At 42.7% G+C, this 25,770-nt stretch overlaps 2 protein-coding genes across 5 annotated transcripts in view; one reads left to right on the top strand and one right to left on the bottom strand.

Moving 5' to 3' along the window:
* The window catches only part of TMEM14A (transmembrane protein 14A), a 56,402-nt gene extending 44,703 nt beyond the window's left edge, over positions 1 to 11,699 (top strand). For all 4 annotated transcript variants that reach the window (XR_013534289.1, XR_013534290.1, XR_013534285.1 and 1 more), the window contains 2 exons: positions 7,253 to 7,373; positions 8,248 to 11,699. The gene's annotated coding sequence lies outside the window, so the exon portion shown is untranslated. The remainder of the gene's footprint in view (positions 1 to 7,252; positions 7,374 to 8,247) is intronic.
* Positions 4,471 to 17,914, bottom strand: LOC100386984 (glutathione S-transferase A1). The gene is made up of 7 exons (XM_003732686.5): positions 17,877 to 17,914; positions 13,429 to 13,545; positions 10,216 to 10,267; positions 8,907 to 9,039; positions 6,875 to 7,016; positions 5,636 to 5,767; positions 4,471 to 4,749 (listed from the first exon to the last, which is right to left on the bottom strand). The coding sequence occupies exons 2-7, from the start codon at positions 13,513 to 13,515 to the stop codon at positions 4,627 to 4,629; spliced, it is 669 nt and encodes a 222-aa protein (XP_003732734.1). The 5' UTR covers positions 13,516 to 13,545; positions 17,877 to 17,914; the 3' UTR covers positions 4,471 to 4,626.
* Positions 17,915 to 25,770: the final 7,856 nt, after the last annotated feature.

A 25,770-nucleotide genomic window follows, 5' to 3' on the forward strand; every position in this document is an offset into this window, starting at 1 on the left:
AGAAGGCTACACTGTCGGTTTGTCTACTGGTGAGGTTTTGAGACTTGGACTGAGCCACTACTGGCTTCCTAGCTCTTCAGCTTGCAGACAGCCTGTTGTGGGACTTCACCTTCTGATGGTGTGAGTCAGTTCTTTTTAATAAATTCCCTTTCATATATACATCTATCCTATTAGTTCTTTCCCTCTGCAGAACCCTGACTAATACACCAGGGCACTACTGTGGCCACTATCCACCCCTGGCCACTGGAGAGTGGGTCTCCTGGTGCCTCCTCTTTTCCATTGTTTTCTTTTATTTGTCTTTCCACCACCAGCAGGTAGTACTACCACGACCATCCAAAGCTCCCGTGGTAGCAAAAATGACACTGCAGACTCCTCAGGCACCTCTCTGCAGAGCACCCTTTCTCCATTTTTTTTCTCTTGGGCGTGTATGTAACTAACAGAGTGGTGGTGCTGCGCATGCCTTTTTCCAGCTGGTTCATCAGTGTTTGGAAACCTCTGTCAGGGTGCTGGCTCCATGGACTACATCCTCTTCTAGAATCATCCTCGCCTGGACCCCACGTTCACTGTTCCAGGGGACTCTGCAATGCTGGACCTTAGCATACACACTGAGGGTCCCTGCCATGACCCACCCACTAAAGGAAGGACCTAAATCACTCCTATGTTGTCTCTTGATGGAAGAACAGAAAATACATCACGCAAGGCTCTCTCCTTTGTGTCTTTCCCATAGAGGTTGTATTTGCTGGCAATGTAGTTGAGAATTTCTCTGCTCTGCACCAGCTTCATCCCATCAATCTCAACCATTGGCACTTGCTGGAACATCAAACTCCTATCTTTAGAAAGAAGGAAAGGCAAGGAGAGGGAAATGTCTATGAATCCCACTCTTTCAGGATGAAAAAATGGTTATGGAAATGACTAAATTTGTGAAATAAAAAAGAAATTATTGCCCGATAAGATTTCACTTGAAAGTGCGTTTTTAAAAAGCTTCCTGTAATCCTTCTTTTTGTTAACAAGCTTCCTTTTATTTTTTATGGTGTTGCTTCATTTATGTTTTTATTTACCCTCGAGATACATAGTAGGACTCTTGTCTTTTTTGTGTTGATTTATCTTCATGGATATTTCAGGAGGATGTTGGGATAGGTTACAACAGGACTGCCAATAGGATGCCATTTAAAACGGGAGGTTCCCAGAATAAGTCTCATAACGTTTGTGACATTTAAGGCAGGTTCTGAGAGGTTTTTATGTAAGGGTTTCTTTCTGTGCTCTTCAAAGCCTGCAATATTGCTATACTATTACCTTGTCACAGCCCCCATGAAAGAACAAAACTCAAGACAATGGCCACATCTGTTTTTCTTCCTTTCATCTAATCCATATCCTTGCATGTCTTTGGATGGGGAGGCCTGTGTGGGATCCTGGGCTGATCACCCCAGCTCATTCATTGGTGCCCGAAGCATGAAAACAAGGAAAGGGCATTCACAGGGTGCTGGGGATAGTTCCTCTAGCAAGTACACTGAGAAGTCTAGTCCTTTCATCCTGGAGAGAGTTGCCAGACCTGATCAAAGAGCCACAGCCCTTCCATTTTAAACAGTTACTCCCTCTCCACCGTGCGCAAATACCACCCTACACAGACATACGCATTGCCGGCTGTTCAGATTTCCTTGTGTACCTTCTGCTACATACCCTCATCAGAGGCACTTAGAGACTTCATCTTACCATTTCTGAACTTGTCCAAATCCTCTGCAGATTCTAGAAACTTCTCATCAAACTGGAAGCAGAGAGAGTAAATGGGTTTTTGTTCATTCCATCACATTATAAACTTCTGACTTTGAATAGCCCCTATCTGGTGCATCATTTGGAGAATATAAGATTTCTAAGTTTGGCAGTGCACACAGAGGGGCTGGTCATGGCCGTTTGTAAATTTAGACCTGAATCATCGAGGAAAGGGCATGGGTCACAGTACAGAGCTGCTCAATCTTCTAATTCGTTTCATCTCCACCCTGGTCTCACGAATGTTTACGATTAGGTCATGTTTTGAGAGGGGATGTCACTAGAGAATTCTCTACTTTCACCTCCTACTCTATTTCTCTATTGTGTCTTTCCCTGCGTTAATTTGACATGATGTATTCACTATCAGCTTTCCCCCAAGACCTTGAGCTCCTGAGAGCAGAGCCTTCCTGTTTGAGTCCAGTCCTCAATGTCCTGTATAAAACCTGGACATCATAGGAGCGCCTAAAATAAGAGAGCTTTTAAATTTACATGGAAAAATTCTAGCAAATACAGAAGTAGAGAGAATCATATAACAAGCCTGAAGGTACCCGTGACCTGGGTTCATCAATTGCCAGCAACCTTCCTTCATCAATATCATGTGATGGGTTAAGTTGTATTGGCTCCCAAGAAAGATAGGTCCATATCCAAATCCCTGGGTCCTGTAAGTGAGATCTTATTTGGAAAAAGGCTCTTTGCAGATGTAATGAAGTTGAGGAACTTGAGATGAGATCATCCTGGTGTATCCAGATAGGCTCTAAATCCAATCACAAGTGTCCCTGCAACATAAAGAACAGAAGACAGAGACACACAGAGGGTGAGGTGCTGGAAGCCCCAGGCAGAAAGTAGAGTGACATGACCACAATCCATGAAAGTCCAGAAATGCCAAGAGCCCCCAGAAGGTGTAAGAGGCAGGGAATTATTGTTCCCTAGAGCTCCAGGGGAATCTGGCCCTCACACCCTGACTTCAGACTCCTGGCCTTCAGAATTGTAAGAAAAAGTGTTTCTGTTGTTTCAAGCCACCCAGTTTGTAGGAATCTGTGACAGGAACCACAGGAAAATAATACAAAGTCCCACCTACTCCCCCAACTACCCGGGGATTCTTTTGAAGCAAATCCCAGACAGCATACCATTTAATCTGTAAATTCTAGTATTGCTCTCTAGAAAGGAAGAACTTCTTTTCTAAACATAATCACACGATTCTCTTATCATATTAAAATTCTGTAATTCCTCAATTTCATTAAAGTTTCAGCATTCTAGTTCATGTAAGTGTCCCATGAAAATTTCTTAGCTGTTTGTTTATTTTGGTCAGCATCCAAGCAAGGTCCTTACAAAGCATTTAAGGAATGTAGGTCAATTTTTTTTTAGAAATTAATGAATAAATACAGATAGGTAGAGTGTGTGGGGATTTTTGAGTTCTGAAAGCCCAGTCTCGTGTACCCAGGTTCTGGAGTCGTGATAGAGTTGCGCATGGATCTGTGCAGATGCCATTGTCCATTGGTGATGAGCCACTGGGGACCCAGCAGGCCAATCCCCACACCATGAGCTCACAGGACAGTGGAGCAGACACAGTGGCCTTCAGGTGTTATTAGAGGCTCACCGGGGCTCTGTGCAGAGCACAGAGGACAGCCCGCTGCTCCTGGGAAGCAGTGAGGTAGCGTTAAGTGTGGCCACTGGGAAGAAGCTTGCCAGGCAGGGGTAACAAATGCACCCAGGCAGGAAGGCAAGAGGCCCCACCATGCTCAGAGGGTTGATTGGGCTGGAGATCAGGGAGTGAGGATGGGGTGTGAGGATGTGTTCTGTATGCAGTGAAGAATTCTGTGATTTTTTTTTTTATTTGCGTTTTAGAAAAACTACTCTTGTTATAAGCAGAGAAGAGATGAGAGCAAAGTGAAGCTGCAGGTAGGAAGCTGTGTGTCTGTCTGCTCCATCACCCACCTTCGCCAACTGTGGGGAAGCCACTCTCAGAGGAGGAGAGCTCACTTTGCAGAAGCCCAGGTGTCCTGGGAGGGATTAGCATTATAGGCACAGTAGAGGCTGAAGCTAGGAAGCGCTCCTAATCCAAGCACTCTGGCACATTGACACACCAGAGAAAAATGATTTTGCATATAGTTACTTGTATGTAATTCACAGATACCATCTGTATCTTGGCAGCCCAGGCCTGAGTGGCACTCAGGGAACTGAGGGAAGGCTCGTGCTCAGGGCCCCACAGAGCCTTAAGGAGCAGAGTGAGGAGGAGCCAGGAGCACACACGCACTGTGAGGGACAGCAGGGTGGCCTGAGAGCAGAGGGCAGTTCTGCTTGCTCTTCAGTATCTCCTCACCTCCCAGAAAACTGAGGAAGCCACAGCAGATGGAATGGCTGTCTTAAAAATGTGTCAGAAAGAATGCTTTTATCAGAAATAAAATGACCATCCAGGAAAAGAAGAAAATGTCTTTAAGCCATTACTCAGAATGGTAACTCTTTCCCTGTGCATACCTGAAAATGTCAGATGTACATTTCTACACCTGACTTTTTAATAAATTGTACGACAAATGTTACAGGACAATCCTTGGAAAAGTCAAACACACCATATAATCTATAGTTTCCTTTTTTACTAAATTTTTAATTCCAAGAAAGTGATATGATAGGCTAGGAGGAGATTGGAGATCTGAATTCATATCAGATCCTAATGAAAAGAAATCAATTTTAACTAAGTTGGCAAAAAACTAAGTCGTAGGAGTTTTTTATTATTTAATCAGCATATAAGTGGAAAGGGTTCGTAAGCTTCACAACAGGCACAATCAACAGTTAGGTAAAGCACTTTATTGTTGCAAAGCTTTAGAACGTTGGTCTTGCATGTTCTTGGCCTCCATGGCTGCTTTATTAAAACCTGAAAATCTTCCTTGCTTCTTCTAAAGTTTTCGCATCCGTGGGAGGCTTCCTTGGGCTGCCAGGCTGCAGAAACTTCTTCACCGTGGGCAGGTTGCTGATTCTGGTTTTCAGGGCCTGTAATTCACAAAGCACAGCCTCAGAGTGAAGCCAAGGGCTGACATCACCGTTAACACCACCCAGGGAATCTGAGCCCTCCTGCCAAAGACCAAGTGAGTCCCCTCCATCAGCACCAGCATGGGGGGAGAAACAGACACCCAGTGAGAAATGACAATAGGAGGGAGAACATGTAGCTTACTTTGTATCTTCCCCAAAGATGTCTAAGTTTTAATCAGTTCTGTCATCCCTATTTTTCTCCTTACATATTATTCCTATAGATTTGTGGCTCTTGTGTAAGACAAGAAGAAACAATGTGCCTGTAGATATCAACACAGATCAGTCTCTAAGCAGAAGTGAAAATATGGGGAAATGAGTTGGAAAGGAACATATTATAGAAAATATTAAAGACAAACCATGGGACCACTTTTTCTCAGTGAGGGATACAGGGTTGGGGCAGTGTTTTGGGAGAGCTGTGCAGAGAGGAGCACAACGTCTGACAGCAGGAGCCGGAGCCCAGGAAGGAAACCAGATGGAAAGGGCCCAGCTCAGACAGACTTGGTGCAGGAAGACAAGGGCACATCTAGGATAAAGGGCATCACAGAGAATTCAGGAACAGAAACCACAGGGAAATAGAGGGATGGGGAGAGACGCTGGGTCCTGGGTCCTTTCCATGATAAAACGCAAAATACTCTTCGTGGGGTAGCATGCACCACAAATTTCCTTTCCATAACAAAAGCATTTTCATTCCTCAAAACTGGAGCCTGGAAGCTCATTTTGGAGACCTGGGGGCACAGCAGGCCTGGAGAAGGCTCAGGTTAGAATATGGTCAGTCCCAGGGCCCAGATACTAGATCCCAAGATGGGAGATGTGGGGCTGCCTCTCGGAGGGCTGTGAAATGGGTCACCTTCAGCAGCGGGAAGCTGGAGATAAGGCTGGGGTCAACCTCTTCCACGTAGTAGAGAAGTTCCACCAGGTGAATGTCAGCCCGGCTCAGCTTGTTGCCAACAAGGTAGTCTTGTCCGTGGCTCTTTAAGACCTGGAGAGTTTGAGGAATCAGATCAGGAACACATGCGCAGGACCCCTGCTTCTTTCTAAGCCTCTTCACCCTGATTTTCCCCACCGCTGTCACCTTACTGTATGGGTGCAGAGATCCAGAACTTTCTCCACATTATCTGAATGAGTGACAGAGTAAGAAGTGTAGCTCTGCCCAGTCCTCAGTTGGAGCTCCGGCTATCATTTTCTCTTCTCATTCCATATCACTGTGGCATCTACATTACCCACTCTTCCCCATGGGCCAAGGGCTTCGCACCTGCCTCTGCATGTTCTGTCTGCACCATGCCCTCCAGCACGCAGTCCTGACATTCACGATGCGGCTCTACACTCTGCTGTCTCCCTCTCCAATCTCCCTTGGGCAGCAACTCCACCTTCATGACAGCTCTCTTCCCCCAGGAGTAGCTATTTCAGAGTCTTCATTTCTCCTTGTCTGCTCGCCTCATTCCCTGTTCTATCTCCCTAGGATCTGAAGTAAACCTGGGTGAATTTGAATTCATCATCTTTCTCACAGCATCGATTCTGACTCCTAACCCACACTATGTTATAATCTACAAGCTGAAGCATTCAGGGGTGAACTGCACTGATGTCTGCAACTTACTATCAAATTCATTTTACAAAATCTTCCTCTGCATCCCACAGTCACTCTCCTTTTAAAAACTACCCATCCCTGAAACGCTACAATATTCTCTGGTTGGGCAATTGGTCTCGTGTCTTCCTACACATGGTGCCAGAATAATTTCTGATGGATCGCTTTCATCATGTTCGTCTTCAATCAGAATCTGTGGAACATAGACTCAAAGGCAACCCCCTAGTGTGGTTCAGAGCCTTCCACAGCCCATGTTCTACTTATGAACATGAAATTTTGCTTGAACAGAAAATGTCATTTTGGGGTCTAGTAAATTAAAATTTTACTGGAAAATTACAGCCTGGATATAACTGGTATAATTGTTCCTCCAAGTCTATTTTCATAAAATCTCTTGAGAGTCAGAGTGCTGCACTGGTGTTCAGGAACTCTCAAAGGAATGCCCAGCCGCTATTTTCCTGCTGTCCTCTAAACTCAGTGTCCCAAATGCTGAACACCTTCACTTACTTTTTCAAAGGCAGGGAAATAGCGATTTTTTGTTTTCTCTTTGATCATGGCAATCTTGGTGTCTTTTTCCTCAGGTTTACAGAAGGGCAGAAGAAGGATCATTTCATACAAATCTGCCATACCTTCTATATACATATCAATCCTGAAAGACAAAAACAACCAAATGGTCAAATGCCTTTTGCCTTTGATTTTATAGGTTTATAGAAACCTAAGAGAATAGAATATCTGGTGTTGACAAAATAATTCACTTCCAGTGGGTGCTGTTATATTCTAGATACTATGCTCTGATTTGTACAGGTATATTAACATTTATTTTTTAAAACAACCTATCGAGGTAGATATATCTCTAAATTTTGTTACACATGTGATTTAATACAGGTAAAAAGAGCATCGGTGGTCACAGTCATGAGAGAAATTGGTGGAATCACTGGAAGTAACCACGGATGCTGTGCCGGGATTTTCCATTTCTACTGTGGTTTGTTCTGTGCATAAACTTAGTGTGAGTCAAATGGCCAAAGACCTGCCCCCTAAGTAATCCTAAGAGAGTCCCTGGCTCAGCCATCTCAGCCATGTTCCTCGTCCTGTCTCATCAGTTTACACCTCCCAGGCCCGCTTCTATGCCTCATGTTAGCAGTTCCTCCGATTACTCCCGTGAGACATAATTCCACAGCCCTCTCTGTGTGCTGTTGTCCAGCTCTAGCCATGTATGCCTCTCCTGAGACCCCACCTAAAAGATGGTCTTCCTTGGTGAAATTCTCTATACACTTACAACCAGTGCAAACGTTTCCTCTTTTGTGTCAAACTGGGGTTTCACAATATTTTTTAAAACAACAACTTTATTGATGTATATTCACATACTGTAATTGCCACCTGTTAAGGTTGCGTGGTTTTTAGTGCAGTCACAGAATTCTGTAAAAATCATCACAGTCTATTTCCAGAATAGTTTTTAATCACCCTGATAAGGACATCTGTACCATTGGCAGTATTTGTCCCCAAGCCCCACTCCTTTAGCCCCAGCCAACCACTATGGACTTTGCCTCTATGGATTTGAATATTCTGGACGTTTCATATGAAAAGACTCCTACAATCCATGGCTTTCTGTGTCTTGTTTCTTTTATGTAGCATCTTGTAGCATGCGTCAGTACTTCATTCTTCTTCGTGACTAAATATCATTTCATTGTATGGCTAAGGCACATTTTTCTCCTCCGTTTATGGATTGATGGATATTTGGGTTATTTCCACTTTTTGAATACTGTGAATGTTGTTATTTGCATTGTTCATTTATCTAAAAGATTTCGTGTGGACGTATTTTTGATTGTTGGGGATATACCTATTAGAGGAACTGCGGGGTTAATGGTAATATCATATTACAGTTTTTCAGGAGTTACCAACAGTTCCATTCAGGATTTATTTGGAATCATGCAGTCTCATCACAACAGCAAGGAGACTCCTTGACTTTGTTGGTATTGAACAAATCTGGCTGCTTCGTCCTTCTATCATGTGTCAAGATAACCCTAGCATCCTGGGCACCAGCCTCTACTAGCCCTGCTCAGCCGTTCCAGTCCATATAATTGGTTGGTAATTTGGGTTCCACGGGACATCATTCTTGGAATTACTGGGACTTGAGATTCAGCTTCTTTGTAGCCTTCCCTCCCCAGTCCTTCATCTACAGACTCCCAAACAGTCTATGCTTGTCCTAAGCTGTTGGCTGAAGTCCAGCCTCTGAAGACCTGAGCAACTGGAATCATGATTCGCATCCTCCTCAGTTCATGGTTCATCCGTGTTTGGAAACCTCTGTCAGGGTGCTATATCCATGGACTGCATCCTCTTCGAGAATCACCCTCGCCTGAACCCACCCCATGTTCACTGTTCCCTCACCTCCACGGGACTCTGCAGTACAGCACTTCAGCGTACACACCTAAGGCCCACCTGCTGCTGGTCATGTTGCCCCTGCCATGGTCCCACCCACTCAAGGAAGCACCTAAATCACTCTGTGCTCTCTGTTGACGGAAGAACAGAAAATATACCGTACAGGGCTCTCTCCTTTATGTCTTTCCCATAGAGGTTGTATTTGCTGGCAATGTAGTTGAGAATGGCTCTGCTCTGCACCAGCTTCATCCCGTCAATCTCAACCATTGGCACTTGCTGGAACATCAAATACCCATCTTTGGAAAAGAATGAAAAGAGGGAGAGTTAAATATCTATGGAACTCTATCTTTCAGGAAGAAAAAATGATTGTGGAAATGTCTAAATTTGTAAAATGAAGAAGAAATTATTGCCTGCTAAGATTTCACTTGAAATGACTTTTTTATTTTATTTTTATTTTTTTGAGACAGAGTCTCACTCCATTGCCCAGGCTAGAGTAGAGTGGCGTGATCTTGGCTCACTGTAACCTCTGCTCTTGGGTTCAAGCAATTCTCCTACCTCAGCCTCCCAACGAGCTGGGATTAGAGGTGTGTGCCATCATGCCTGGCTAACTTTTGTATTTTTGGTAGAGATGGGGTCTCACCATGTTGGCCAAACTAGTCTCGAACTCCTGACCTCAAATGATCCACCTGCCTCAGCCTCCCAAAGTGCTGGGATTACAAGCATGAGCCACTGCACCCAGCCAAACAACAATTTTAAAAAGCTTTCTGTAGTTATTTTTCTTCAGAAGCTTCCTGTTACTTTTTATCCATTTATTTTACTTATGTTTTTATTTCCCCTCCAGACACATAGTAGGACTGTTGTATTTTTTGTGTTGATTTATCTTCATGGATATTTTAGGGAGACGTTGGGACAAGTTACAGTAGGACTAGCAACAAGATGCCATTTAAAACAGGAAGTTCCTAGAGTAAGTCTCATGGTGCTTGTGGCATTTAAGGCAGGTTCTGAGAGGTTTTATGTATGAGTCACTTTCTCTGCTCTCAAAGTCTGCAAAAGTGCTACAATGTTACCTTGTCACACCCCTCCATGAAAGAAAAAAACTCAGGGCAATTGCCACATCTATTTCTCCTCCTTTCTTCTAATGCATGTTCTTGCATGTCCTTGGATGGGAAGGGCTGTGTGGATCCCAAGCTGATGACTATAGCTCTTTCACTGTGTCCCAAGCATGAAAACAAAGAAAGGGCTTTCTCGGTGCATTGGAGATAGTTACTCTAGCAAGTACTCTGAGAGGTCTGGTCCTTTTAGCCTGGACCTGATCCAGGAGCCACATCCCTTCCATATTAGCCACTTTCTCCCTCTCCACCATGCCCTAATTCCACCCCCCTCCCCCCCCACACACACATAGGCATTGCTGGCTGCTCAAACCTCCCTTCTACTCGATACCCTCATCAGAGGCACTTAGAGATTGATCTTACCATTTCTTAACTTGTCCAATTCTTCTGGAGATTTTATTAATTTCTCCTCAAACTAGAAGCAGAAACAGTAAATGGGTTCTTATTAGTTCATTGTATTATAGACCTGTGACCTTGAATGGCCCCTATCTGGTGCATCATTTGGAGAATATAAGATTTCTCAGTTTGGCAGGGTACATAGAGGGGGCTGTTCATGGCCATTTGGAAATTTAAACCTGCTTTATTGAGAAGAATGCATGGGTCACAGCACACAGCTGCTCAATCTTCTAGTTCATTTCACCTCCACCTTGATATCACGAAGGTCTATGATTACGTCATGTCTTGAGAGGAGCTGTCACTCGAGAAAACGCACTGAGCAGTTCTCCTAGTCATGGTGTTGTCATATCTCAGGAAAGCCTGTGTCTCCAGATGAGATCAGACCACAACCTTGTGTGTCCCCAGCATGGGGTATGCCATGGGCTAATCGCCAACAAAGATTCTGCCACCAAGGAGCCTCTGCTGTAATTTACATCACCCCACTTTTCAGGAACCCTGCTGAGGGTGAAATAGGTCACAGCTGTTGGACAGCTTTAACGCTTGTAACTCTAATTTCCTCTTCTGAAGTACATGGGACACAATAGGGTAAAATTCTCAATTTAATAAAGGAATTAGAGTCCCACACTAACATTATTTTTAATTAAAACCTCTGGTTTCTGATGTGGTATTCTGGGTTCAACATCACCATTTTCATGTACTGGCTGCTTGACTTTGGAAATGTTACCGAATTTCTCTGTGTCTGAGTATGCTAATCTAGTAAATGGGTATAATTATGGTACCTATGGCATAGGTTGATATCAATATTAAATTACAAGGTCACACAGAACACTTAGACAAGTAGCAGGTGTATAGTCACTGCTCATTAAATACAAGTTATCCTTAGAATTTTGAGATATAGTTGGCTATACAAATTAAAAAATTTAAATCAATCTAATATTAATGAAACTATACTTCGTTCTTGGTCTACATCTAGTAACTTAAACCTTGGAGTAAATTACACCTTGTTCTGAGACAAGTCACCTTTGTGGAAATGGGAGCCAGCAAAGAGGATGTCTCAATCTGATCAGAAGGTATGAGTGGATGCAGGTATTTAATATAAATATGAAAATCTGTTATTACATAATGATGTAGTTGACTTAAATAGGCAGGATCCAGCAAACAAAAAGTCTAATCAAAGGCTATTAAGACTTTCTGCAGTTCAATGTTGATATGATCTGATTCCAGTCTTGACTCTGCCTCAAAATACCTGTGTGATCTAGGAATTATCACTTAAAAATCTTTAAGCCTTAGGTTCCCTATCTGCAAAATGGGAATAGAATATTTTCTTAAATGGAATATTCCAATGTTTCAAAATGCATGACACAGGGCCTGACCCACATATATAAAGTAATAAATAGTAGTGGTGTTTGCAGTGGCTAATTATACTTCAATGGAGTTCTTTATGGTGAAAGATCAGGAATTTGGGAGTTTCTAGCTTGCTCCATAAAACAGTTTGTTGCAGATCTGTGATCACACAGGACCAGGATCTAGAGATCACGGGTGGCAGGGAGGGTGTGCCAGCAATTAATACAGCGTCCAGTTCAGCACAAACCTAAGGAATGGTGGGTGGTCCTGGCAGGGGGGTGGCTGAGGTGAGGTGGAGCTGGCAAGTGGGATGTGCTTGTGAGTCTGAGGACTGGGTTGTAATCATCAGCCTTAGGGCAGTGAGACCCCAGAAGCCTCAGCAAGGTGTGCAGTCAGCCCTGCCCCTGCCTTCAGTCAGGCTGGATGGAGAGCAGGGAGTCAGGGTTGCTCCCAGCCTGGCCCCTCCCTCCCTCCTGCTGAACCCTTCCTTCCCAAGCTCTAAACACATCCCTGAGGGGCAGAGTTGACATTTGAGTGACAGTGAAACAGGGTATTCATTTGTAAACAACAACAACAACAACCTGGAATGGCAGTATGTGAATTCCTGTGTGCTTGTTTCTTCGTAGGTTTGAGAAAGGTGAGGCTAAAGTCTCAAGCCCTCGTGAAACAATGGAGAAAGTGCCATCCCAAGGCTCAGGTCCACAGGGCGCTGGGAGGCTGAAGGGGCGCACTAGAAGTTCCCTTCAGAGGGCGCCGCCTCACCTGAAACCCTTCTTTTCTTCTGCCACCCTACGGACAGTATCTTCTGAGTCTGTCCATTACTCAGGAGAACCCTCAGGCGGTGACTAACGGGCTCTGGTCTGCACTGGGAAGTGTTTTTCTCAATGACACCTCTAGAGGGCAGCACTCAGAGGAGTCTAACAGACACCTCCCAGCATTTCCTGCTCAGACACTGCTAGGGTGGCCTGGTAACGCTGGGGAATGCTTGGGTGTGCTCTAGAAGCCTCCATCCCTCATTTTAACAACATGCTTACTTGTCTGCATCTTCATAGACTTGTAGGCTGCCCCAGCGCAGGTACTGTGTCTGTCTTGTTCATTGTACAGAACTTGGAATTAATAAGTGCTCAACCAAATAATTGCTGTGAATGTAGTCAGTCTGTAAGAGGTAGATCGTTACAATCCACTGTCTTCGGCCTCTCATTTGTAGTTTGCATTTTACCTCTAATTACAACCATTTTTATATTGTGCATTTTTATTGTTTTATTGTGGAAATTATGAACAGGAATAAAAGTAAACTAAAAAACATAATGATTCTACTTATACTTCTCACCTAGAATCAATAATTAGCAACCAAAACCAATGTAGGTTTACTTCTCTTGTAATAATTTCAAGGAAATCCCAGATCCATATGATTAATCCTTATTTAGTTCCACGTGTTTTCCTAAAACATATTAACTATTCTGAAGGTGGCCATAGTACGTTATCACACATGCAATATTAACAATAATTCTTTCATGTCATCAAATATTCAATCAATATTCATGTTTCTAAATGTTGTATAAATGCCATAAATTACTTTTTACAGTTTGTTTAAATTCTAATGCACTTAAGTTCTAGACTTTGTGATTAGTTTCTTAAATGTATTTTAACATTAGGCTCTTAGATGAGAAGAAATTTTAACAATTATTAGGTCAAATCTGTTCTTTTTCTTAATGACAGTCCATTTTTATTTAAGCCACAATGCTTCAGTAAGTAATCATCTCATAGTTTCTGTGGGAGAAGTATGTGATAATGTGCTTTTAAATCCAACTTCAGATGACCTAATTCAGAACCTACCTCTACTCCAGCTGCGGCCAGGAGCCACCGGGTGGACTCCATTCTGCCCCGTGCATTGAAGTAGTGGAGCTTGGGCTTCTCCGCCATGATAGCAGTCTCCTGGAGGGTTCTCTAAGCCTGCATGCATGAATGAATGAATAATGGAAACCATAGGATCAAAAATGTGCTTTAGGATGTATGGTTGAGAACTACCAACAATGCTGACGAAGCATCTGCCTTCTTCATGACTGGGGTAGAGGAGTTCCTGGAATGTTTTCTTGGCCCAGATTGTTACCCATCAGCGGCCACCCTCAGATTCCAGTAAACCCCAGTCTCACATGCCCATTGGTTAAATGTGACCATTCTCACCATGCTGAGAAGTGAGAGCATGTGGTAATAATACATGTATAGCAGTTAATGGGAAGAGGAAGAATTCAAGAACTAATATTTATTGAAAACTTCCTAATGATCCTTCCTCAATGCTAGTCCCTGTCAATATTTTGTCTTTAATCCTTCTTATAGTCCCATGAAATAGTGGTTATCTCCATTTTTTAGTTAATGAAATAGAACATCAGAGAAATGCAGTGTTCACAGTCACATTCCAGTTGGTGATAGACATGAGTATCTACACCCAGGACTAAAATGAAGGCACACACAGAAGCCCCCAGGTGAAGGCCCTGGGAACCCATGAACTGGCCTTGAAACCAGAGGATGTCACTGACAGGGAGGACTGGGAGGGAGCTAAGTCACTCTTCAGCTCTTTGGCTGTGAGACTGCATTTAATTAAAAGCAGAAATTAGGCCTCAGACTTGTTTCACTGTAACTACATGATCCAAATTCTTGCAACAGATGGGTAATGATAGTCCCTTGCTTCTTTTGGCCTTCTGTATTCTAACTCTGGGGTGCATTTTGTTTTATAACCTGGAAAAAGAGGTGTTGCTGCATTAACTTTGCAGACATGGAAGGTGCTAGCATCTGTCCAATGTCACACACTGTCATTCTTCTAAACTTCTCTTCATTTTATCCTACAAAAATCACCCAAGATTAATGCGGTTGTGATTCTCATTTTACAGTTGGGGATCCCGAGGTTTTTAAAGTAAGTTGCTCAGAGTAAGTAGTGGATCTGGGATTCAGGCTCACTGCTCTTAAAAACCAAATACTGAGTCTTATTTTCTATGCTAGTGTTTCTCAAATATGCATGGTAATCTTTCAGCAGATTGTGAAATCCCACTACTTTAAAAAATAAAATAGAAAATATCAGTGAGCATGACATGTTGAAGGAGAAGTAATGTTTCATGAGTTTTTAGTTTCAGTTATTTGTATGTTGTGTGTATGGTGGCTTGCATGTGTGCACGCTCACTCGTTCACTGTAAATGCTTAGAGATCAATGTTTTGAGGCTCATCAGTGAAGTTTGATAGCCCTTGTTCTATCCCAGGCTGCATGTGAGGTGGAACACAGCAGAGTGTCAGAGAATGGAAACCAGTGGCTGCAGGGACGGAGGCAACTAACTGAATCATGAACGTGAATGGAAACACAGAAGACTCATTGAAAGCAGGAGTTCCAGTGCCAGGACTACGAATAGTTGCAGTTTCTCTCCAAACATGCAGCTCTGTTATTAAACACTAAGATTATTTTTTGCAACGTTTTGTGGTTGTTGAGTTTGGAAAGAAAATGTGCTTGCCTTTAACAACCAATGTATTTCTTTTTTTTTTTTTTTTTTTTTTTCAGATGAAGTTTTGCTCTTTTTGCCCAGGCTGGAGTGCAATGGTGTGACCTCAGCTCACTGCAAACTCAGCCTCCCAGGTTCCAGTAATTCTGCCTCAGCCTCCCAAGTAGCTGGGATTACAGGCACGTGCCACCACACCTGGCTAATTTTATATTTTTTATAGAGACAGGGTTTCAGCATGTTGGCCAGGCTTGTCTCGAACACTTGACCTCAGGTAACCCACTTTCCTCAGCCTCCCAAAGGGCTGGGATTACCGGCGTGAGCCACTGCACCTGGCCTCAACTAATTTCTAAAAAAGCATGTATGACTTAAATTTAGACATCAAAATCTTTTAAAAGTCTACATTTTAAAATATGGAAGTCAGTAGTTTGACCTTTGGAAAGTAAAGAATTCTTTGAAATTGTACTGAATCAGCTCACTTGTTTTGCAATTTGATATTTTGACATTGTACTTTCCTAACTTGGGAAATGGAAGTAGCATGATTCAGCAGAATAAAAGGGAGCGTGATGCTCACACAGAGAGTGGGGTGTGCTCGTTTAATTGTTTTGGACTAGAGTTCACAGTGTTGTAATTCTAATCCCCACACTAAGCTCCCTTAGTTAATGACTGAGGATCAGGTTTCAAAAGGCAATAAATATTTATCTTGCATAACATTTTATCACAACACTCCTGCTAATAACTACCATTTTACCTTCTCAATATGAGAGTTCCTATAGGTCATGCTAAGACTTGGGCAAAGGTTGCCATTGAGCTTTGTTGGGTAAACAGAAAATGAGAACTGGAGAGCTCAAGGATTTGCCATGGGTCGTACAAACATGCTTCTCATTCATGGTCAGTATCTAGGGAGTGTGTCTACCTTCTGCAACAACCCTGGGAAATGGCTCCTAATATCCTAATTAAAGATGGGCACACTGAGGTTCAGAGAGCTGAAGCACCTGTCCCACGCTGCACACTTGGTGAGTACTGGGTCAGCCTGAACTCCTTCTGATCGCAGGTCCAGAGCTTTTCCACTCAAGTCTGTAAGCTGGCTCTGCTCCTGTCTGAGAAGTTGTTTTACATTTTCCTATCTAGAGTCCATTAGCCAACTAAATATTGAAAGACAAGGGCGAGAGAGGAACATCTAATTCCTGAGTTCTTTCTGTTAGCAACTTTATAGGAGCTTGCTTGGAAGAAAAAATTAATAAAAGTGTGCCTTTCTCTACTTTGACAACCTAAATGTCAGAGTGAGCTGAGGACTAGTATAACTGTATTTCCATCCATTTAAAAAAAGGGGCTTGTTTTGAAAAGAATATAAGCTATGATAATTCCAGGAGGAAATTAAAGGAATTACGTCTCTGAGGTGGTCCCAGTTACTCTGTTTCTTATCAAAGAGAAGGGAGAATGAGATAAACCATGACTCTTTCCATTATGAGGTACATAAACGCAGTAAGTTGTTTAATCTCTGAGCATCAACTTTCTCTTCTTAGAATAGAGATAGTTATTTCTACTTTTGAGGGTTGTTGAGAAAGTTAAATGAGATAATGTACAAATAATTCATAGTAGGAGCTCAGCAATGGGTGTTGGCTCTTGTCCCAGAGCTTGGCAGATAAGTGAGTCTCTGGACAGTGAGGAGCACATGAAAGCTCTTTCTTTGATCTATCTATCCATCAATTATTTTACCTATGAACAATCTCTGTATATGTATCTATTTATAATCTCTGTCTACTCATATAAGTAGGTATTATTTTATCTATCATTCTATGTATCTATCTAGCTGTAATCTGTCTGCCTCTTCATCATCTGTTATCTATCTTGTATCCATCTCTCTAGTTCTTTATATTTTGTCCATAGAACTCTAGTAGAAATAAGATTTTATATGAATCCAGACTTCTATTAAACCTGTCATATGATGGCTCTCTGTCTCTTTCTCTCTCTGTTTGCTTTTTAGCTCTTGTACAGAGGTTAATGATATTCACTAATCAGCCCACCTGGATTAACAAGAAATTTTCAGTGACTTTCCAAGCAGTGTGGCACATCAGTAACACAGCCTTGCTGAGCTGTGTTATGAAGTTATGTAGGGAGAGGGGGCTAGAAATCAGATAGGTAGAGGCCAGGGATGACTAGAAACTTCCTCAGGTGGGCAGGACATCTCTCCATTCAAAGAATTACACAGTTCAAAGGGCATCAACAGTCAGAGACTCTTTCTTAGCTATTCTCTAATTTGCCATGAGTTGGTAGAACTCCAGAGACAGAATGCGACTGGTTGTCGAGCTAATTAGTGGCAAAGTCTCAACTAGAATCTAGTTCTCCTGACATTCAAACTAATCTAATAATAATAAACCTTAGTTTTGAATTTTCACAGGCAATATAGTATTACAGTATCACAATTTACAACAATTGCGTGTTGACTACTTCTACAGAGAAATAAATTTTCACGTACATTGCCATTTCTTCAGGCACTGATTATTCTCAGATTATTTAAAATACTACCATTTCTTTTTCTCCTCATGTCATTGTTTCCCATACCATTAAATTCGGAGGCCCTGGTTTTCTAAATTCCTCATTTTTACATTTCTCTAAAGATGGATCCAACAAAAAAGAAATAAACAGTTCTTGAACTATCACCGAAACACACCGAGATGGCACGATTTGAGTAAAAACAGAATTTTTCTTGTGCTGAGAACACATATTAGCATATTTTTCTAGGAGGCCAGAGAGGAGGGTGTGAGGCAATGTAGGGAGATTTGTAAGATCAGTACTTACTTTGTTAAATGCTGTCCACCCTCGTGGCTTGGCTCGGCAACTGAATTCCAGGTCCTAATGTATTTATAAGCTCATTGTTCCTTTCAATAGTTCCCTCCCACTGAAAGGAGAAGGGTCAAATTAGGGAAAAGCCAGTCCCACACACATTACATGGCCAAAGGACTACCTACTGGATTCTAAGACATGAGGCAAGTGATCTGCTTATCAGAGGATAACTGGTTAATATGTTCCTTTTCAAGGTTGGCAATTAAAGTTTAAACAATGCATTTCACCCGATTTTGCTCTCTTTGCTAGTCAGCGGGAACTGGCTTTTTAAATGTTTTTTTTTTTTTTCATGAGTTGGATGCAAGGATTAGGGCAACTGAAAAACCTCTAATGTGAGCATAGCTGGGAGGGGACGTCTTCGAAGGGCAAGCTCATGGCAGTCTTTTGTTACCAGGTTGCCAAATAAACTACAGGACATCCACATAAATGTGAATTTCAGGCAAACAATAATTTTTTAGTGATAACTATGTTCTAAACATGGTATGTAACATGATTATACTAAAATATTATTTATTGTTTATCTGAAATTCACATTTAGATGGGTGTCCTGTATCTTATCTGCCAAATCCGGAAACCCTATTTGCATATGCTTTCCTCTGCGTCATTCAAATTGCCTGTAATATAACTAATCTGAAAGTACCCATCACCTGGATTCATCAATTGCAAATCATCTTTCTTCATCTATACCACATAGGGGGTTATGTTGGCCCCCCAAGAAAGATAGGCCCATATAGAAATCCCTAGATCATGTGAGTGTGGTCTTATTTGGAAAAAGGCTCTTTGCAGAGCAGATGTCATGAAGTAAGAGAATTTGAGATGGGATCATCTTGGTATATCTGGATAGGCTCGGAATCCAATGACAATTGTCCTCACAGCAGAGAGAAGACACAACACAGAGTGTGAGGTGCTGGGAGACAGAAGCAGAAATCAGAGTGATATGGCCACGATCCAGGAAAACCCAGAAATGCCAACAGACCCCCAGAAGCTAGAAGATGCAGGGAAGGATTCCTGGAAATCACTCCTAATCCAAGCACTCTGGCACATTGACACACCAGGGAAAAATGATTTTGCATTTAGTTACTTGTATATAATTCACAGATACCATCTGTATCTTGGCAGCCCAGGCCTGAGTGGCACTCAGGGAATTGAGGGAAGGCTCGTGCTCAGGGCCCCACAGAGCCTTAAGGAGCAGAGTGAGGAGGAGCCAGGAGCACACGCACTGTGAGGGACAGCAGGGTGGCCTGAGAGCAGAGGGCGGGTCTGCTTGCTCTTCAGCATTTCCTCACCTCCCAGAAAACTGAGGAGTCCACAGCAGACAGAATGGTTGTTCGAAAATGTATAAGAAAAAATGTTTTCATCAGAAATAAAGTCGATGTCAAGGAAAAAAAGAAAATTTCATTTTGCCATTACCCAGAATGGTAACTCTTTTCTTGTGCAGAATGTCAGAAGTAAATTTCTACACCTTTTCTTTTTTTTTAATTTCTATGCTTGTATGACAAGTGTTACAGGACAATTCTTGAAAAAGTCAAACAAACCACATAATATACATTTTGCTTTTTTACTAAATTTTTAATTCCAAGTAAATTTAGGGGGAGATTGGAAATCTGATTTCATATCAGATCCTAGTGAAAATAAATCAATTTTAATTAAATCTGGTCATAGGTATTTTACTATGTAATTAGCATATAATTTTAAAAAGATTTATTCACTTCACAATAGCCACAATCAACATTTAGATAGAACAATTTAGTGTTACAAAACTTGAGAATATTGGTCTTGCATGTTCTTGGTATCCGTGCCTGCTTTATCAAACCTTGAAAATCTTCCTTGCTTCTTCTAAACCTTTTGCATCTATGGGAGGCTTCCTCGGGCTGCCAGGTTGCAGAAACTTCTTCACTGAGGGGAGGTTGTTGATTCTGGTTTTCAGGGCCTGCAGTGCACAAAGTACAGTTTCAGAGTGAAGCCAAGGGCTGACACCACCATTAACAGTACCCAGGGAATCTGAGCCCTTCCTACACAAAGACCAACTGAGTCCCCTCCATCAGCACCAGCATGGAGGCAGAAACAGACACCAAGTGAGAAATGAAGAGAAGAGCAAGAACATGTAGCTCGCTAGCATTTTCCCAAACAACGTCTTTAAGACTTTATTCAGTTCAGTCTTCCTACCTTCTTTCTTACACATTAATCTGCAGGTTCATGGCTCTTGTACAAGACAAGAAAGAACAATGAGGTTGTGGATATCAGCACAGATCAGTCTCTAAGCAGAAGTGAAGATACGGGAAAATTGCTTTAGAAATGAAAGTGTTAAAGACAAAGAATGGGGCCACTTTTCCCATAGAGAGATATGGGGTTGGGGTGGTGTGTTGGGAGAGCTGTGCAGAAAGGAACACAATTATCTGACAGCAGGAGCCAGAGACCCAGGAAGGAGCCCGACGGAAAGGGCCCCGCTCAGACACACTTGGTGTGGGAATAGAAGGGCACATTGGAATAAAGGGTATCACAGCGAACTCAGGAACAGAACCCACAGTGAAATAGACGGATAAGGAGGGATGCTGGGCCCTGGATCCCTGGCGTTATATAAAAGGCAAAATATTCTTCTTCGGGTAGCACGCACATCGAATTTCCTTGGCATAACAAGAAGGCATTTCCATGACTCAGAATCAGGAACTGGAAGTTCATTTTGGACACCTGGGGGACACTGAAGGGCTGGAGTCAGAATGGGACCAGTCCAAGGGCCCAGATACTAGATCCCAAGATGGGAGATAAGGGGCTGCCTCTTGAGGACTGGGAAATAGTTCACTTCCACCCAGGGAAGTTGGAGATGAGGCTGGGATCAAGCTCTTCCACGTGGTATAGAAGTTCTACCAGGTGAATGTCAGCCCGGCTCAGCTTATTGCCAATGAGGTAGTCTTGTCCGTGGCTCTTTAACACCTGGAGAATTCAAGGAATCACATCAGGAACACATGTGCAGTCAGGCTGGGGCCCCTGCTTCTCCCTGAGTTTGTCCAGCTGGACTCTCCCTCTTCCACCTCTGCTGTCTCACTGGGCAGGTGCAAAGATCCAGACCTTTCTGCCTGTTCCCCGATTCAGTGAGAGAGTGAGAAGTGTGGCTCTGCTCACTCCTTGGTTGGAGCCCAGGCTCCTATTTTCTCTTCTCATTCCATATCACTGTGGCATCCACACCATCCACCCAGCTTGCGTCTTCCGCATGGGCCAGGGGCTTCTCCCTTGCTGCCACATGTTCTGTCTGCCCCAGGCCCTACCGTGTACAGCCCTGGTGTTCAGTGGGTCTACTCTCCACATCTCTCTCCGGTCTCGCTTGGGCAGCAACTCCACCTTCCTGACAGCAGTCTTCCCCTAGGAGTGGACTATTTCAGAATCCTCATTTCTCCTCGTCTGCTCTCCTTGTTTCCTGCTCTGGGATCTGAAATAAACCTGGGTGAACTTGAATTCATCCCCCAGGAGTGGACTATTTCAGAATCCTCATTTCTCCTCGTCTGCTCTCCTCGTTTCCTGCTCTGGGATCTGAAATAAACCTGGGTGAACTTGAATTCATCCTCTTTCTTGCAATGTTGGTTCTCACTGCTTTCACTATGTTATAATCTGCATGTCACTGTGTCCCGGGATGAACTGCAAAGATGTCTGCAACTTCCTTTGAAATGCAAAAAAAATAATAATAATGTGTTTGGTTGTTGCAGGCAGGGGTGGAGTGACTGACACGTGATAAAGCAAAGAGAAAATGTTAATTTTGCTCTTTAGATCCTTGGTGTATATATGTTCATAAAACATTTCTTTGAACTACACTGGATGCATAATTTTTTCATAATAAAATTTTTGAGTGATATGTGCTATTTATTAAGTCTCAGTATATTGACATCACAAATAATAAAAACAGAAAACATATGGCACCATAGATTTAAGATAATATTTTGGCAAATACACTTTCAGACTACGTATACATACAGAAGTATGGATAATTACTTGGTACACAAAACACAACTTCAGTGTTGTACTGTAATATACATTGTTCAAATCCACATATTTGAATTCTTTGGTAGAACTGGTAGAATTCTGATTCACAGACTATTTTTATATCACACCTTGAGAGTCAGATGCTCCATTGCCATCAAGGAAGGCTTTTGAAGTGAAGGTCAATGCCCCACAAATGCACAGGCACGATTTTTCTGTTGCCTTATGTCATGGACTGAATGTTCCCCAAAATTCATATGTTGAGATTCTGACCCCCAATGTGATGCAGTTAGTAGGTGTGGCCTTCAGGAGATGATTAAAGCATGGGAGCTCTCCTGAGTGACATTGTCCCCTTATAAAAGGGACCTTAGAGAGTTCCCTTGGCTTGTTTGCCATGTGAGGACACAGCTGGAGATTGGCTGTCTATTAACCAAGGAACAGATGCTCCCCAGATACTAAATCTACTGGCACATTGATCTTGTACTTCCCAGACTACAGAGCTGTGAGATATAAGCATCTGTTCTTCAAGCTACCCAGTCTATGGGATTTTTGTTATAGCAGCCAAACTGCTAAGAAACCCTCTAAACTCTTAGTGCCCTTAAAGACTGAACAGCTTCTATCATGACCTTTACAACAGTCAGTCAAACACACCAGCATTTCGTCAATAACTGCCAACTTCTTGAATTTTTTCCTCCACTTTCAATTTATGACCAACCACAGAAAGCAAAATATGGATCTCTGACTGATCACATAGAAATCTGCGCCTCTAGTCAGCCAGCTTACAGCATCTTCATGCCAACAACCTGCAGGCAGAGTTTCTCCACCATAAATCTCTCAGACTTTCCAGCCTGCCTCTGAATCTCTGGCAATTGCAAGTGATGGTGGCTGACTTCCTTAACTGTAGCAAGCTCGAAATAAACACCATTTGCTTATTCTCATTTGGGTTGTCTTCCTTCACTTTCACACTTTTTCTGGAGGTTCCAACAAGACCTGGTCTATGTTGCCCATTGCCGTGGACCCCAGCCGTCAACTAGGGGCAGTCTCCACAAAGGTTCCTTGTGCCTTGTGGCAAGTCGGCACCTGCGCTGAACTCTTTCCCCTTTGCACTGAGCTCTTTCACTTTTATTCTGTTTGGACCTTGGTTTTGTATTGATTCTCACCTGCTTAGCATCCTTAAGAGAACCAGGCCTTTTTTGCCTGTTTGTTTCTTTTCGGTCTTTTGTGGTACTGCTTTATGTCATATGGAGAAGTGTTGTTTGTCCTAAAAGAAGCAGCCCCTAGGCATAGGCCCAGAAACCTGTTTTTCAAAACAGCCTCACAGTGCACTGAGTTTGAGTTTCTCACTGGACTTCTGTCCATGTGTACAAAGTTTGCTCTGGGTCACCCCTAAAACGAAATGAAGTTCTCTCTTGATTTTCGTTCTTGTTCTTTGAACCTGGCAGTGATCCAGACAGAAGATTACAGTTTCCACTTGGGGCAGAATAGTGACTATGACTTTAGGTTTTCTTTATTCTTGTTAAGTGGTAATCCGCATAGCTGGGTGAAAAATTCTCTTTTGTAGTTTGGAGGCTCAAATCATGTAGCCACAGAAAAGATAAAGACATGCCTAGGACGAGATATGGGGAAGGGGCATGGAGCTTCCATGCCTTCCACGGATGTCCCTTCCTCCAAGAAGCTCTGTGTTCAGGTAGACAGATGCTCCCAGGTACCGTTTCAAAGACAGGAAAATAATGACTTCTTGTTCTCTCTTTGATCAAGGCAAGCTTTGCATCTTTTTCCTCAGGAGGATGTAATGAATAATGAAGAACCTTTTCACTCAAACCTGCCCTACCTTCTACATATATCCTTCTACGTGCATCCTGAAAGACAGAACGAACCAAACTGCCAAAATGTCTTTGCCTTAGATTTTATGATTTAAACACCTGAGACAGTAGAGCATCAGGTGGTGGCAGTCATTCAGCTCCAGTGGGTGCTTTTTAATGTGCCAGTCATGCTATGGTTTTTACATATATATTACCTTTATTTCTCAGAACATGCTACTGGGGTAGATATATATGTATCCAAAATGTTTGTCCTACACATGACTAAATGCAGGTTCAGAGAACATTAGCGTCTGTGACTTGTCTAGAGTCACACTCGAGACAAATTAGCGGAATCACTGCAGATAACCACTGATGCTACAAACAGGGTTTGCTCTCTTCGCTGTGGTTTGTTCTCTGTATGAGCTTAGCATGATTCGTATGGCTAAAGACCTACCATTTAAGTAATCTCAAGGCAGAGTCCCTGGAACAGCCATCTCAGACATTCCTATCTCCCTTTCTCATCATACTACACATCTCAGGCTCATTTTTGTGTCCAATATTAGAAGTTCTAAAAAAAATTAAAAAAATAAATAAATAGGAAATAAGGCATATCTCTAAAAGCTATCTATAAAGATATATACTTTTAAGCAAGCTGATAATTAAAAAAAAAAGCAGCAGCTCTCCCAATTATTTTCTAATCACCTGGGAAAGCAGTATCATTCTTTGGCAGCCACCCCCCTTAGCTCTCTCCATCCAGCCCCTCGGAACAACTGATTTACTTTCTGGATTCGACTGGTCTGGATAGTCCATACAAAAGAAATCATGTCACTTGGAGCCTTTGGTGTCTGGCTTCTTTTACGAAACATGTTTTCAAGGCTCATCCATGTTGTCTCATCGGTACTTCATCCCTTTTCATAGCCCAGGAATATTCCATTGTCTGTGGTAGCATGTCTTGTTCATCCATGGGTGGAAATTTGGGTGTGACTAATTCTCCTATGAACATTTCTGTGCATGGATTAGTGAGGATGTGTTTCCCTTTCTCCTGGAGGTAGACCTCGTAGTGGAATTGCTAGGTCATTGGGAACTCTGTATTGAACTTTTCAAGGCACGGCCAACAGGGAGGAGACTCCTCCCAGCTTTGCTGGTGCAGAATCAGTCTGGCTGCTTAGGTCTGTCATCAAATGCTTCACTTTAGGTAAGCCTGGGATCCTGGGCACCAGCCTCTGCTAACCATAATCAAGTTGACTGCTTCAGGTAATTAGTTGGTAACACAGGTTCCTGGTCATCATTCTTAGAATTACTGGGACTTGAGATTCAGCCCTTTTGTGGCCTTCCCTCCCCATCTACAGACTCTCAAAAATTCTATGCCTTGCCCAAAGCTGCTGGCTGGAGTCCAGCCTCTGAAGGACTGAGCACCTGGAATCATGATTCTCCATCCTCCTGAGTTTATGGTTCATCAGTGTTTGGAAACCTCTGTCAGGGTGCTATATCCATGGACTGCATCTTCTTCTAGAATCACATTCACCTGAACCCACCCCATGTTCACTGTTGCCTCATCTCCATGAGGGATTCTGCAGTACTGCACCTCAGCGTACACACCTAAGGCCCAGCCTGCTGCTGGTCATGATGCCACTGCCATGGTCCCACCCACTCAAGGAAGCACCTAAATCACTGTGCTCTCTGTTGACGGAAGAACAGAAAATATACCGTACAGGGCTCTCTCCTTTATGTCTTTCCCATAGAGGTTGCATTTGCTGGCAATGTAGTTGAGAATGGCTCTGCTCTGCACCAGCTTCATCCCGTCAATCTCAACCATTGGCACTTGCTGGAACATTAAATACCCATCTTTAGAAAGAAGAGGGAAAAAAGAGAGTGGGCTCTCTATGAATCCCAGTCTTTTAGCATGAAAAATATTTGCTGAAATGACTAAATTTATAACATAGAAAAGAAATTATTGCCTGTTATAACCTCCCAGAGGAAATAGAAATTTGTTTTTAGCTTCCTGTAGTACTTCTTTTTCTTATCAAGCTTCCTCTTACCTTATAGCCTTTTATTTTATGTTATTATTCCTCATCCAG

Source organism: Callithrix jacchus, chromosome 4 (assembly GCF_049354715.1).
Source record: "Callithrix jacchus isolate 240 chromosome 4, calJac240_pri, whole genome shotgun sequence".
NCBI lineage: Eukaryota > Metazoa > Chordata > Mammalia > Primates > Cebidae > Callithrix > Callithrix jacchus.